Source organism: Narcine bancroftii, chromosome 6 (genome assembly GCF_036971445.1).
Source record: "Narcine bancroftii isolate sNarBan1 chromosome 6, sNarBan1.hap1, whole genome shotgun sequence".
NCBI classification, from domain to species: domain Eukaryota; kingdom Metazoa; phylum Chordata; class Chondrichthyes; order Torpediniformes; family Narcinidae; genus Narcine; species Narcine bancroftii.
In genome coordinates, this window is record NC_091474.1 from 43696435 (window position 1) to 43711094 (window position 14660).

A 14660-nucleotide genomic window follows, 5' to 3' on the forward strand; every position below is an offset into this window, starting at 1 on the left:
TAAAATTTTGTGCGTTTTTTCCCCTAGTTCATAATATTTCTGTTTTGTCTTCATTATGTTCTTCTCCACCTTATATGTTTGTAGTGTTTCATATTTTATTTTTTTTATCTGCCAATTCTCTTCTTTTAGTTGTATTTTCCTTCATTGCTAATTCTTTTTCTATATTTACTATTTCCCTTTCCAACTGCTCTGTTTCCTTATTATAGTCCTTCTTCATCTTGGTTACATAACTTATTATTTGCCCTCTAATGAATGCTTTCATTGCATCCCATAGTATAAACTTATCTTTCACTGATTCTGTATTTATTTCAAAATACATTTTAATTTGTCCTTCAATTAATTCTCTAAAATCCTGCCTTTTAAGTAGCATGGAGTTTAATCTCCATCTATACATTCTTGGAGGGATGTCCTCTAACTCTATTGTCAATATCAAGGGTTAATGGTCCGATAATATTCTAGCTTTATATTCTGTTTTTCTTACTCTATCTTGCATACGAGCTGATAACAAAAATAGGTCTATTCTTGAGTATGTTTTATGTCTACCCGAATAATATGAATATTCCTTTTCATTTGGGTGTTGTTTCCTCCATATATCCAAAAGTTGCATTTCTTCCATCGATTTAATTATAAATTGGGTTACTTTGTTCTTTTTGTTAATTTTTTTCCCAGTTTTGTCCATATTTGAATCCAAATTCAGGTTGAAATCCCCTCCTATTAGTATGTTCCCTTGCGTATCTGCTATCTTCAAAAAAATATCTTGCATAAACTTTTGATCTTCTTCGTTAGGTGAATATACATTGAGTAGATTCCAAAACTCCGAATATATCTGACATTTTATCATTACATATCTCCCTGCTGGATCTATTATTTCCTCTTCTATTTTAATTGGCACATTTTTACTAATTAATATAGCTACTCCTCTTGCTTTTGAATTATACGACGCTGCTGTTACATGTCCTACACAATCTCTCTTTAATTTCTTGCGCTCCAATTCAGTTAAACGTGTTTCTTGCACAAATGCTATATCAATCTTTTCTTTTTTCAGTAAATTTAGCAGTTTCTTCCTTTTGATTTGGTTATGTATTCCGTTAATATTTAAAGTCATATAGTTCAGCGTAGCCATTTCATACTTTGTTTATCTTCCCTTTCCGTTTCCTCATCATCACCTTTCCTTCTTATCCATTTCTGCTTTCTTGTTTTGAACACTTTATAAGACAACATTTCTAAAACATCAAACATTTTCCTTATTCTCCTATTTAAAACTTCTTTAACCCCATTCTCCCCTCCCCCTCCTGAGTTGCCCTATATCCCTTGTCGGGCAACCACATCTCCCCTCTCCATTTGGATTTGCGAATTCACTCGCAAACGTCAACTGATTTTGCAGTGACCGTAACTCCTCCCCACCCAGCCCCCCCCGGAAAAGATTTCAATTTTCATATGTAACAAAGGTCACTCTTTTAATTCCCTCCTTATTTCCTCTATTCCCTTTCCCTCCCTTATTATTTCTTGTCTATACTCGATATATTTTCCTCTAAATACGGATACATTCGTGTATACACACTATATATGTATATATACACACATATACCCCTAAACACACATGCATATCGTTCGTGGTCATTTTTACTCTCATTACATGTCTTCATCTCTCTGCTTGTTTTGTAGTTGTTCTGCAAATTTTCTTGCTTCCTCTGGATCCGAGAATAGTCTGTTTTGTTGTCCTGGAATAACTATTTTAAGTACCGCTGGGTACTTTAACATAAATTTATATCCTTTTTTCCATAAGATCGTTTTTGCTATATTGAACTCCTTCCTCTTCTTCAGGAGTTCAAAACTTATGTCTGGATAGAAAAAAATTTTTTGACCTTTCTATTCCAGTGGCTTTTTGTCTTCTCTTACTTTCTTCATTGCTTTCTCCAATATATTTTCTCTTGTTGTATATCTTAAGAATTTTACTAAAATGGATCTTGATTTTTGCTGCGGTTGTGGTTTCGGGGCTAACGTTCTATGTGCCCTCTCTATTTCCATTTCTTCCTGTAATTCTGGTCTTCCTAGGACCCTGGGGATCCAATCTTTTATAAATTCTCTCATATTCTTGCCTTCTTCATCTTCCTTAAGGCCCACTATCTTTATATTATTTCTTCTATTATAGTTTTCTATTATATCTATCTTCTGAGCTAACAGCTCATGTGCCTCTAACTTTTTTATTAGATTCTTCTAATTTCTCTTTTAAGTCCTCTACTTCCATTTCTACAATTATTTCTTTCTTCCATATTTTCCACTCTTTTTCCTATCTCTGACATGACCATTTCTATTTTATTCATTTTTTCTTCTGCATTCTTAATTCTTCTTTTTATCTCATTAAATTCTTGTAATTGCCATTCTTTCACTGATTCCATATATTCTTTAAAAAAAGATACATCCATTGTCTTGCCTTTCTCTTCTTCCATTTCTTTCTGTTCTTCTTCTTCTTCCTCTGGGTTGACCATCTGTTGTTTCCTTGTTTTCTTTTTACCCTCTTCTTTCTTGTTGTCGTTATTGTCTGTGTTCTGCACCTGCTGCTGTGCTGCAGGTGTCTCTCTCAGCTGTGGAAATCGACTCCGCAGCTGTTCCCCCCTCCCATCAGTGTTTTTTTTGCATGCGCGATTGCGCACTTTTACTCGGCTCTGTGAGCCGTTTTTGTAGTCCTGAGCCCGTGACTTCCACTGACCTGAGGGAGCGGGCTTCTCTCTCCGCGGCGGGCCTCTTCGGACAGGTAAGGCCTTCACCTTCTTCGTCCGACGTTCTTTCTTCCTCTTTTCTTCCCGTTGTTTTCAACTTTTCTCTCTTCGCTGCCATTTTCTTCTCACCTTTATTTTTACTTTGTTGTAAATTTTAACTTGTACCTTTGTGCTTTGTGTGTTTTTTTTTAACTTTTCGGGAGAGGGCTGGAATTCCCTGACCGGCCACTACTCCATCACGTGACTCCACCAAAACACCGGAATCTTGAGCAAATAAATACAAGCTGGAGAATCTCAGCCGGTCAGGCAGCATCCATAGAGAAAAGCGCACAGTCAACATTTTGGGTTGGGACCCTTTATCAACTCTTGTGACACAAAAGTTAGAGATGTCATGGACAGCGAGGAAGGCTCTCAAAGCTCACAGAGGGATCTGGATCAGCTGAAAAAATGGGCTGCAAAATGGCAGATGAAATTTAATGCAGACAAGTGTGAGGTGTTGCAGGACATGAGTGGTAAATGGTAAGGCATGGAGTGTAGTAGAACAGAGGGATCTGGGTCATAATTCTATGAAAAGAGGCATCACAGATAGATAAGGTGATAAAGAGAGTTTTGGCACATTGGCGTTTATAAATCAAAGTATTGAATATTGGAGTTGGGATCTTGTGGTGAAGTTGACCAAGACATTGGTGAGTCCAAATTTGGAGTATTATGTACAGTTTTGGTAACCTAATGACAGGAAAGATGTCAATGAGGTTGAAAGAGTGCAGAGAGGATTTGTAAGGATGTTGTCTGGACTTGAGGAACAGAGTTACAGAGAAAGACTAAACTGGTTATGACTTTATTCCTGAGAGCGTCAGAGAATGAGAGGAGGTATACAAAATTATGAGGGGTACAAATAGAGTAAATACAAGCAGGCTTTTTCCACTGAAATTAGCTGAGGCGTGAACTACAGGACATGGGTTAAGGGTGAAAGGTGAAATATTCATGGGAACTTCACGCAAGAATGTGGAATGAGCTGTCGGCTGAAGTGCTCAATTTTAACATTTAAGAATTTTTTTATATATATACCAAAACTTAAAGTGCTAAATAATGTGATTTGCTTTTGGAATATGTGCCAAAATATTCCTTTGGTTTCGATCGAATATTTCATCAAAGGTTCATGATACTGATCCCTATTCATCATACAGCAAGTATTTTAATGTAGATGTTTTCATTGTGGTAAGGCATTTGACTGATGTGGGTGAAGTCTCTGTCCAATTGGAACACAACAGCACAGAAACAGGCCCGTTGGCCCATCTAGTCCATGTCGAACTATTAATCGGTCAAGTTCTGACCGGCACCCGGAGCATCGCCCTCCATACCCCTCCCATCCGTGTATCTATCCAAATTTTTCCTGCATTCACCACCTCTGCTAGCAGCTCCCTTCACACTCTCACCATTCTCCGAGTGAAGAAATTTCTTTTTAACATTCCACCTTTCACCCTTAACTCACGTCCTCTCATTGTCTCATCCAGCCTCTCCTGTGTTCACTAGTGCCCTACAGTTTTATGTTCTCTCAAAGGACCAACACACTGAGTTTCCCTGTGGAGTGATGCATAGTTGCCACAATGAAGGTAAATTCTGAAGCATTCAGCATCAAAGAGCTTGAAAGCCTTCTCCATACCATCATGAAGATTAGGGCACAGGTGTAGCTCTGCTGCATGAGCATCTGACCAATGACTGACAGGCTGCTGCGTGGTTTGCCAATGCCGTCCTCTGGTAATCCAGCCTCTTGGCATGCATCTGTCGAGGAAAAGGAGAGGGAGATCAGCGTGGCCTGAAACGTGACAGAGAGCATGGAGGGCTGCAGGAAAGTGCAAAATTAAACTGATTCCCAATGACAAAAAATGGGGTTGAGCAATGCTGAGTAATCAGCTGAGCTCCAGGTGCACAGGAGCGATGGTGATGACCTTGCCCAATATGTGGCAGGTCAGTTGAGCCCATAGCAGCAGAGAATCTCATGCAGAACGGATGCAAAAACAGTCACAGGTGCAATGCCATCTCGCGGTGGTACATTGGACCAGGTTCAGAGAAGCCCGGCAATCCTAGGAGCTGTATTAATCCACGTGATCTGAAAACGCTCTCAGTGAAGTTAAAGAGGAACACCTGCAGTTGGTGCGATTGTGATACGGAACACAAATGTGCTGGGAAAACTCAGAAGCTGATGGAGCATCATAGGAAGTGAGGGTGAACCAATGCTTTGGGCCTAAGCCCTTCATCAAGGTAAGCGGGAGATGCCTGAACAATAAAGTGGAGAGTGGGGAGGTGAGAGGACAAGGTAGGGGGATGAATACAGGCTAACAGGAAAGAAGTCATGGGTGGATATAGGTGGGAGGATAGGAGGAAAACACTGAGTAGGGGAGGGCAGCTCTCAGAATGGAGAAGGAAAGAGATGGGGAGCAGGAAGAATGGTCACAGAGGGATGGGGAAAGAGAGATATCAGGGGTGGGGTTTAACGGACACTGGAGAGGTCAATATCAATGCCATCTGGTTGGAGACAGCCCAGGCAGAATATTAATTGTTGTTCCTCTAATTTACAGAGAGCCTCAGTTTGGTTGGTATGGGAACGGTGTGTGGAATTAAAATGGTTGGCCTTGCTGTTGGAGCAGATAGCGAAGATGCTCAACAAAACAATAGCCCTGTTGGCGCGCCAGCCTCGTCGATGCAGAGGAGGCCTCAATGGGAGTGGCCCAGTTTACTGGGGGTGGTGCCCGATGTGAGGATGCGAAGGGCATGGCCCAGGTTGATTCAGAAAAACTAGCAAAGCCTCATGGGAATCCATTCACACAACATCCTCATTACGCAATCCAACGGCAAAGAGCAAGTGCGCACAGATCAATCCTTCTTTCTGCCTGCAAAAGAAAATGCACCAAGGCAAGAACATGACCAACTGCTGCAATGTTGAAGAAGCCAAAAATTCTGAGCAGAATGCAGAGGGGAAAGGGGAGGCAGAGAGACAAGCTTCCTACTGCAGCAGGGCAGCCAGAGGTGACGTGGTAAGAATCTAACCGCAATGCCAGCATGTGAAAGATGGCAGAAAGCTACAATCTCCCGACGGTTGTCCCGGCCTGTGAAGACTGACGGCATTTCACATCACAGGCATTGCACGAGGAATAGAGGGTGACGATGGGCTAATAAAGTGGCCACTGTAGAATGAAAAAGCAGCTCAATTGGGTCAGGCTGGTGGCCAGTGCAACACGCAAACATGCTGGAGAAACTCAGCAGGACACGCAGCACCCGCAGGAAGTAAAGGCTAACCAGCAGTTCGGGCCTGGGCCCTTCGTCAGGAATAATTCCAGACTGAGAGAACTGCTCACCAACCTAAATAATTTATTGCTGGAGATATTGCTGAATTAAAATTCATTTCAAATTTTATTGCTAAGATAATGGTTTTTGTTAGGTTTAACCTAAATCGACACAAATGTATTTGCATTCATTGGGATGCTGGGTTTATGCCCCACCTGTGACACAAAACACTAAAACGAGTGGAACAGGAAGGATGGGCAGTGCGACACTATCTCGTACAAGCTGTTGGTGCCACAAAACTAGCAGCTTCAGCACTCTGGGGATCTGCACCACTGCAGGCTTGGTGGCAGCTGAGAAGGAACCTTAAAGCACGACTCACAGCAGATGGAAGGGAAAAATAAAAGGGCAGCCATCATCTGCAGTACCGCATAATCCTCAGCAGGGCATGATGGGCATTACATGGGAATGGGGTTCAGATGGTCAAACAAGAAAGTCTGCAGATGCTGTCGTAAAGTGCAACACACAAGCATGCTGAAGAAACTTAACAGGTCACACAGCATTTATAGGAAGTCGAGGGTGGCCTGCGTCCCACAATGCTCTTTACTTCCCATGGATGCTGCGTGACCTGCTGAGTTTCTCTAGCATGTTTGTGTACTTCGTGAGGCTTAGCTGGTGTTTCTTGGCATTTCCTCGTAGAAACACGGAAACTATACTTTTTTCCAAGAGTTGACAAGCAGACTGGGCTCTTAACATCAGTCAGGTCATGCAACCAAGCAGCTCTGGCACCTGCAATTTCTGGTCAAGTCACTGAGGTTAGGGTGCACAATATATCCATGCAAACAGACAGGTACCTGGATGACCCAGGTAGATGTCCTAACTCCTGTGGCAATGGGGTGGGGAACATTGTTTGAAGATATCTGGCCTGCTTCCACATCATACTCCTGGGAATATCACCCCAACATTAAGTCACTGCGCAAATGAAAACTTCCCTTCCTTCACTCCCACAGATGGGAGTCATTGTCAAGAGATTTCCATTGATAAATAACCCATTAAATAAACTGATGTGAAATCATTGGACTTGCAAGGAGATAAGTGCATTGCGAACAAGACGGGGACATTCCAACAGTGCCCTGGGTGCTGAAGTGAGGGTCACAGAGCCCTTCAGCACATGCTCACTGGGCACCCATCCCTGCTCATCCCACTTTCCAGCACTTGGTCTGCACCCTTCAATGCCCAGGCCAGCCAAGTGCTCACTTTCTTCACTGCTTTTACCACTCTCCTCACCATTCATTCCATGTACTCATCATCTTTGCATGAAGGTGCTCCCCCCAAGATCCTTCCCAAATCCCGCACCCCTGATCTCAAATATATAGAACTGTACAACACTGAAACAGACCTCTCAGCCCATCTAATCTGTGCCAAATGATTCTGCCTCATCTCATTGATCTACACTCAGATCATAGCCCTCCATCATGTACTTGTCCAAATTTTTCTTCAAATGTCAAAATTGAACCTGCATTCACCACTTCAACTGAAAGCTTGTCCCACAGTTACCACTCACTACGTGCAGAAGTTCTTCCTAATGTTCCCTTTAAACACATCAGCTTTCACCTTTATCCCATGTCCCCCAGTTCTTGTCTCACTTGGTATCAGTGGAAAAAGCCTGCTTACATTTCTTCCACTTCATAATATTGAACTTCCCCTCATTCTCTGAGGCTTCAGGGAATAAAATCCTAACCGGTCAACTTTTCCCTCCAACTCAGCTCCTCAAGTCCTTGTAAATCTTCTCTGCACTTTTTCAGTCCTCTAATTTGAGTCACCTCTGATAAGGGGGAAGGTTTCTTGCAGTTACTCTATCCATATTCCTTAGCTTAATACTCCTCAGCCACATCCCCTCTTAGCCTCCTCCGCACCAGCTCTTCAGTCTTCCCTCTGCCACTATCACATCTCTCCTATTGATGGTGACGAGATCTTCATCCAGTTCTCCAACTGAGGAATGGCCAATGCGTGGAAGAAATTATATGACAATTGACTCTGTCGCCAACATAATTGGCACCAATCTGTGAAAGAGAGTTTGTGCTGACAACTTTGCCTCTCAAACTAACATAGTTGGCAAACAGCACGTTTTAATACACAGCACCTGTTCAGCAAAACATTATTTGGAAGCAAAGTTTCACATGCAGTCGAGGACACAAACGGTGGTTATTGAAACATTCTGCTTCACATTAGACAAAAATAAGATTTTAATGCGTAAAAATATAATAAAGATCTTAATGTAGTTCTCAGAGGTATATTCCATGATGTAATCCTATTTCTGTACCAGCTTGTTTGTCTCTGTATAAATGCTATTCCTATTCCTTTAGTTTGGGCCATGCTGGTGAAGTTGGCCACTAGGAACCCACGAGCTGCCAGGATGAAATCAGAGTGGTCCGTCGATATGGTCAGCAACCACGCAACACATCCAGTGAAATGCTGATGCCCATTGCAGAATAGTGATCACCAACCAAACACTTCTGTCAGCTCTTGCAGGGCCAGAATCCGCCACAGTCAGTAAGAAATTTGAATGTTCTCTCCGCGACTGTGCACGATTCCCCCTCACATTTCAAAACACATGGGATTGGTAGGTTAATGGGTTTCAATGGCCAGAAATGCTTCTAATGCACTGTCTCATTAATTCTTTTTTAAAATTATTCAGCAATAAGAACTTTACCTGAGCCAGATGATGAAGTATTTTCTGGAGAGCAGTACATCTGTACTTGCAGACAGTTGTTGTTCCCTTGTGGAACATAGAAGGGAACAGGTAACTCCACTGTGTAGTCACCTCCTGGATGCTGGAGTAAGAGAGAATATTAAAGTCAACACACATTCGACTGAAACCCAGACCCTGGGTGTTAGGCATCAAAATCACTAAACATGAGGTCCAGGTCACGGAGATTGCTCCTGGTGTTCCCTGGCACAAAATAAACAATCCCTAACCCCAAACATAAGGGCATCAAAAGTTCGGGGTCGCTGGTCAATCCACCATCTGCAAGTGCAGGGACCATTCCAACTCAGCTGTAACATCATGGACCAGTGAGGGCTGTGGAAAGAGGATCCTCCCCTCTGTATCACCCCCTCACCCCCCAGAAGGAGGGAGTCAGGCAACCCCCAACCCCCTCTACTTGTGGAAGAGGGAGACACATGAAGCCCTTCCAGGAGAGATCTCTGGGCGAAGAAATCCTATGGGGAAGGCACTGGACAACATTCCCTTCTCTATTGCTTTGAATAACCTTGCAACAAGATGGAGATTTGTGGAGGTTTCTGGTCTTTGGATGACATCAAATGTTCTCAGGGAAATGAACAGGGCAAAATCAGTCGTTACAAATTTGTTCTCACCTTTTTTCTCTCACTTACAACCATCCGCAAGTTGGCTTCAGAGTCAATTTCCTCCAACAGGTTTTCCACAGAGCTGACATCTGACCTTGCGATTCCAGCCTTTGGATGACAGGTAACAGGGAAATCTCAACATTATTACATCGCTGTGTTACAAAATATCAAAATTTGATTCAACTACATGTGAAAAGTAAACCAAGTGACTTCAGTCAATTCTATAATTTATATGAAGGCAGTTAACAAAAGTCAAGCACAATTTAACTTGATTTGTGGACATTTTTCGAAAATGAAATCAGGAAATCCACAAATATCTCTCTGGGAGAGGCCAAAGGCTGCAAATGTTGGAATCTGAAACAAAAAAATGTACCCCAAACTACAGCAGGAACTCAACGAGCCAGGCAGGATCTGTGGGGGAAGGAGGTCAGTCAACAGTTCAGGTTGAGGCCCTGCAACAGGACTGCAACTGCAAAGTGGAAGTAGCCAATGTGAAGAGGTGAGGGGGGGGGGGGAGGAGGGATGAGGCAAGAGAGAGCAAGTGAGCGGTGAGAGGCACATGGAACCATCACTCATGTCATGCTTCATCTCACTGACTTCTCCCTTGAGCTAGAGGCACAGGGCTGGAGTTGGGGCATGGTGGCTGGCTGGTGGTGATAGGCGGAGGGCGACTGATGTGGGAGTAATGATGGACAGGTGGGGCCAGCTGAGGGAGAAGCTAGGAGACCCATTCAGTTAAATGCGTGCTGATCGGCTGATGGAAAGACAGGATGGAGATAGAGGCAGAGGCTGGAAGGCAGTGAAGAGGGAAGGAGAAAGGAGAGACCCCTGGGCAGTGGTGAGGGGGGGGGATGGGGAGAGGAATTGGAGGAGATGGCACAGAGAGAGAGACAGGCAGACACTGGGTGGAGGGGAGGGGAGGGGAGAGGAGAGAGAAAGACCCCAGGTAGTTGGGAGGGGAGACAGAAAGGGACACGATGATGGAGGTTGTCTGAAAATGCAAACATCAATGTTCATTCGATCAAGTTGTAGATGACCTAGTTGGATCCAATGTTCTTCAAGATTGTGCTTGATCTCACCAAGGATGGATAGATGGATGTGGATTGGGAAGGGGAGTTGAAGGAGCTCAGGATGGCCTATGCTCACAGAGCACCAGTGTTCTGCAGAACCACCACTCATGTCATGCTTCGTCTCACTGACTTCTCCCTTGAGCTAGAGAAGGTCTACTGATAGTGGCAGGGAGTTGAGGAGATCCCATGTTTATCCTCAAACATTGTTGAATGAATTGATCTTTGCATAATTGAGCAGCCTACATCTGGGCTCTCCAGAGGTGACAGGAAATGTACTGTTTCAAATTGGCCTTCCTGGACAGGGTGTGGGAAACACTGGTCTTGGAACCATACAACACTCGCACAGAAACAGATCCTTTGGCTCATCTAGTCCATGCCAAACTGTTATTCTGCCTAATCCCATTGATCCATGGGCTTTCATATCCCTCCCATTCATGCACCTATCCAAATTTTTCTTAAATGTCAAAAATTGAGCCTGCATTCATCATTTCAAATGACAGCTCGTTCCACCCTTGAGTGAAGAAGTTCTCCCAAATGCTCCCATTAAACATTTCACCCTAACCCATGTCATCTAGTTCTCGTTTCACTGACTTTAGTGGAAAAAAGCCTCCTGACATTTACTCTATCGAAATCCCTCATAAATTTGTATACCACTATCAAATCTCTCCTTTATCGTCTGACACTCCTGGGAATAATGTCCTAACCTGTGTAACCTGTAACTCAAGTCCAAGCAACATCCATGTAAATTTTTTCTACACTCTTTCAATCTTATTGATATCTTTCCTGATACAATTTCAGCTCAAGGAAGCATGAAACATCCATCCAAAATTATTCTCCCATTGTACATGGAGTTGAAAACATCAGCAGACGTGTGGGGCGACTGGATCCCTGAGGTGAAGGTGCATTTGTGGAATGCTACCCTCGAGAAGCTCAGCAACTTTCAGCCTTCACTGAAAAAAAGTACGAAATTTGAAAGCAACAACCAAGTTATCGTTGGCAAGCTCAAGGTAAAGTTTCCAAATAACTCAGCATAAATCCCATAGACTGTGGCAAGCGCAAAAATAATACAATTCCTATTCCCCATCTTAACTGAGTTCATAATCTGCCCACCAGCAGGTGCAGTGAAGGAACTCGCATAGCCCGGTGGGGATGTTTGGCAGGGGTGGGGTCAAGCACGTGGGAGCTGGGCGGAGGGGTGCCCTGTTGCTTCAACGCCAAATTACAATTACCCCGGACTCATCGTTGAGGAGCAGCTGTCGAGTTAAAGTTGCCACGATAAAGTAGAGAACGAGGAGCACCATGGGATTCAGAACGACAGGCCAGCGAAGCCCTTGGTGGGTTATCAGTTGCCATGGTTCTGATACGTTGGTGTGTATCACGGCTGTCAAACCAAACAACCTGGATCAAGGGAAAGGAGAAATTTGTCAACCGTGTGATCAACACAAAACAAAAGACCTTGGGTCTGTTCCAATTTAAGTTCAAGTTCATCATTATCTGGGTACATACAACAAATAAATACACAAATATTTTGGGATCATTTACTCGGTTACAGGATACTGTTCATCAATCTCTCAGCCTGTAGCAAGAGGCTATTTCCCAGCCTGGCAGTCCTGATTTTAATTCTCCTGCACCTCCTTCCTGATGATAGTGGGTCAAAGATACTCTGTGCTGGATGGAAAGGGTCCTGTTGAGTCCTGTTTAAGCAATGTTCTTGGTGAATGTCATCAATTGAGGAAAGGGAGACCCCTGTGATCTCGATAATTTTGATGATCGTCTGCATTGATTTCCGGTCCAATGCTTTTTAGCTACCGTTCCACAGAATGGTGCATTCTGAAAGAAGACTCTCAAATGTGCTTCTAAATGTGGTCAAGTACCTGTAGCCTTGCCCTCCTCAACCTCCTTAAGGCACTCTTATGCCTTTCTAAACCCCCCCCCCCCCCCCACAAAACTCAACCCCATCATCCATTTAGAAACATCTTTTGATTTGGATATTCATGCCAGATAGACTCTAATACTCCATCTTCTGAAGGATCTCTATGGATAGTCAGTATTGTCATTTCAGTATCTAGATGAACACTTGAACATGGAATGCTATAGGCCAAGTGGAGGAAGACAAGGTTAAGACAGATGAGTGCCCCCTAGACATGTTGGGCTAACCAGAGGTTTGGGCTTTTGATACAATGATTGATTAGCAGGTGGAACACTTTGCTCAATAGGTTGGTAGATGACAAGTTTGTGAGCGTTTGCTCCCCATCTATATTTTTCAGGATTAGGGAAGGCCATCCCCAAATACTCTTTGACCGAATGACATTCAGTTACTGGGTTTAGGACAAAATAAACTGCAGGTGTGCGGAGAAAGGACAGGGGGCCAGGATAACTCTTCCAGAGAGACAATGCAGAATCACTGGGGCAAATAATCTCTTTAATGTCCTCTGTTACTCTCATTCCCCAATTTACTCAAATCCCTTTGAGAGCTTTGGCCAAGACTGGTTTGCTGTTCATCCTTGTGTGGACTCAGCTACTTCATTAGGGAAGGATCAGTGGGTAACCTAGTGCCTGTGACAGTCCTGGCACTGATCCCTGAAATAATGGGACACCTAGCACAGATCCTTGGGTGGTGCTGACCAATGACTCCAATGATCCCTCTCTATTTTATTTAGACATACTGCCCAAGAGCCTGTGCTGTCCAATTGACCTACAACCCCCAGTATGTTTCGAACAGTGGGAGGAAACCAAAAGCGCCCAGGGAAAACTCACGCAGGCACGGGGAGAGCATACAAACTCCTTACAGCGCGAGATTCAAACATCAGTCCCGATCACCTGCACTGAAACAGTGTTGCACTAACCGCTAGGCTAACCGGGCCTCTTGTTATCACTCCCCCAACAAACCTCATTCTTTTCTTTCCTTCTTTCCTTCTTAAAATCAACTTCAAAAGGTCTCATGGAAATCCAAGGATCCCACAGTGCATGCATTTCCTGCACAAGAGGATTCATTTTTATGGCCAGGATGACCCATTATTCTGTACAAACCTGTTTTCCCAAGTCCCACACCAATCACCTTCCCTTGAACTTGACTTCTTGAGATCTGAAGATTAGAATCGCAGAACACTCCAGCACAGAAACAGGCCCTTCAGCCCATTCAGTTCATGCTAAACTATTATTCTGCTTTGTCCCATTGATCTGCATATCCCTCCCATCCATGTACTTCTCCCAATTTTTCTTAAAAGTTGAAATTGTGCTTGCATTCAGCATTTAATCTCACAGCTCGTTCCACACTCCTACCAATCTCTGTGTGAGGAAGTTCCCCCTTAATGCTCCCTTTAAATATTTCACCTTTCACTCTTAACCCATGTCCTCTAGCTTGGTAGAAAAGATCTGCCTGAATGTGCTCTGAGATTCTTGGTAGCCAAGAGGCCTGAGAACCGAGCAGGCAGATCTCAGACTTTATAGCTGGTCAATGTGGATGCCCACAAAGGCAGTAATTTATATTATGTAAATTATCTTTCTTCTCCAGGGTCGTCCAATCTCCCCTTTAACAAATGGACTGGCAGGAGTTGTGCCAGGTCTAACCTGGTGGTCTGTGATGAACAGGAGTCGGGAAATCAACTCCAGAGCACAATTGCTGTGTTGGGACCTTGGTGTTGGTTTTGAAACCTTGACTCTAGTCCTGAGAACTGGCCTGTTCTTCTCGACAAATCCCAGCAAAATCTGGGCCACTTCCTTATTGAACATGATCAGACCAGTGGGCCTACTGCTCCCAGTTCAAGATTATTTCTGACTTCAAATATATTATCATCTGACTGCACCTGTACAACCAGGCAAAACAGCATTTAAAAAAAAATTTTAGATGTACACACTGTAACAGGCCAATTCGGTCCACGAGTCCGAGCCGCCCAATTTACACCCCATTAACCTACAGTGGGACAGTGGGAGGAAACCAGAACCCCTGGGGAAAAACCCACGCTGACACTGGGAGAACACATAATCTCCTTATAGACAGCGTGGGATTCGAACCCCTTTCCCAACTGTAAAGGCGTTGGCCAACCATTACACTAACGGTGCATCCACTACAGTTCTCTGGATACACATACACACAATGCACACGACATGATAATCACATAACAACATAATTTAAAATAAATATATTTAAATATTTTGGGATGATTTGCTTGGTTATAGGACACCGTTCACAGCCTGCAGGAACCCAGCCTGGCAGTCC

General features: G+C 43.6%; 1 protein-coding gene across 1 annotated transcript in view; it reads right to left on the reverse strand.

The window, feature by feature from the left end:
- Positions 1-14660, reverse strand: part of LOC138737294 (piezo-type mechanosensitive ion channel component 2-like) — a 150460-nt gene that overhangs the window by 128269 nt on the left and 7531 nt on the right. Inside the window, exons 5-12 of the mRNA XM_069888047.1 lie at positions 11671-11839; positions 9381-9479; positions 8716-8836; positions 6221-6355; positions 5857-6037; positions 5562-5678; positions 4826-4997; positions 4384-4536 (exon numbers count right to left, since the gene is read on the reverse strand). Coding sequence (XP_069744148.1) covers positions 4384-4536; positions 4826-4997; positions 5562-5678; positions 5857-6037; positions 6221-6355; positions 8716-8836; positions 9381-9479; positions 11671-11839 — 1147 coding nt within the window. The remainder of the gene's footprint in view (positions 1-4383; positions 4537-4825; positions 4998-5561; positions 5679-5856; positions 6038-6220; positions 6356-8715; positions 8837-9380; positions 9480-11670; positions 11840-14660) is intronic.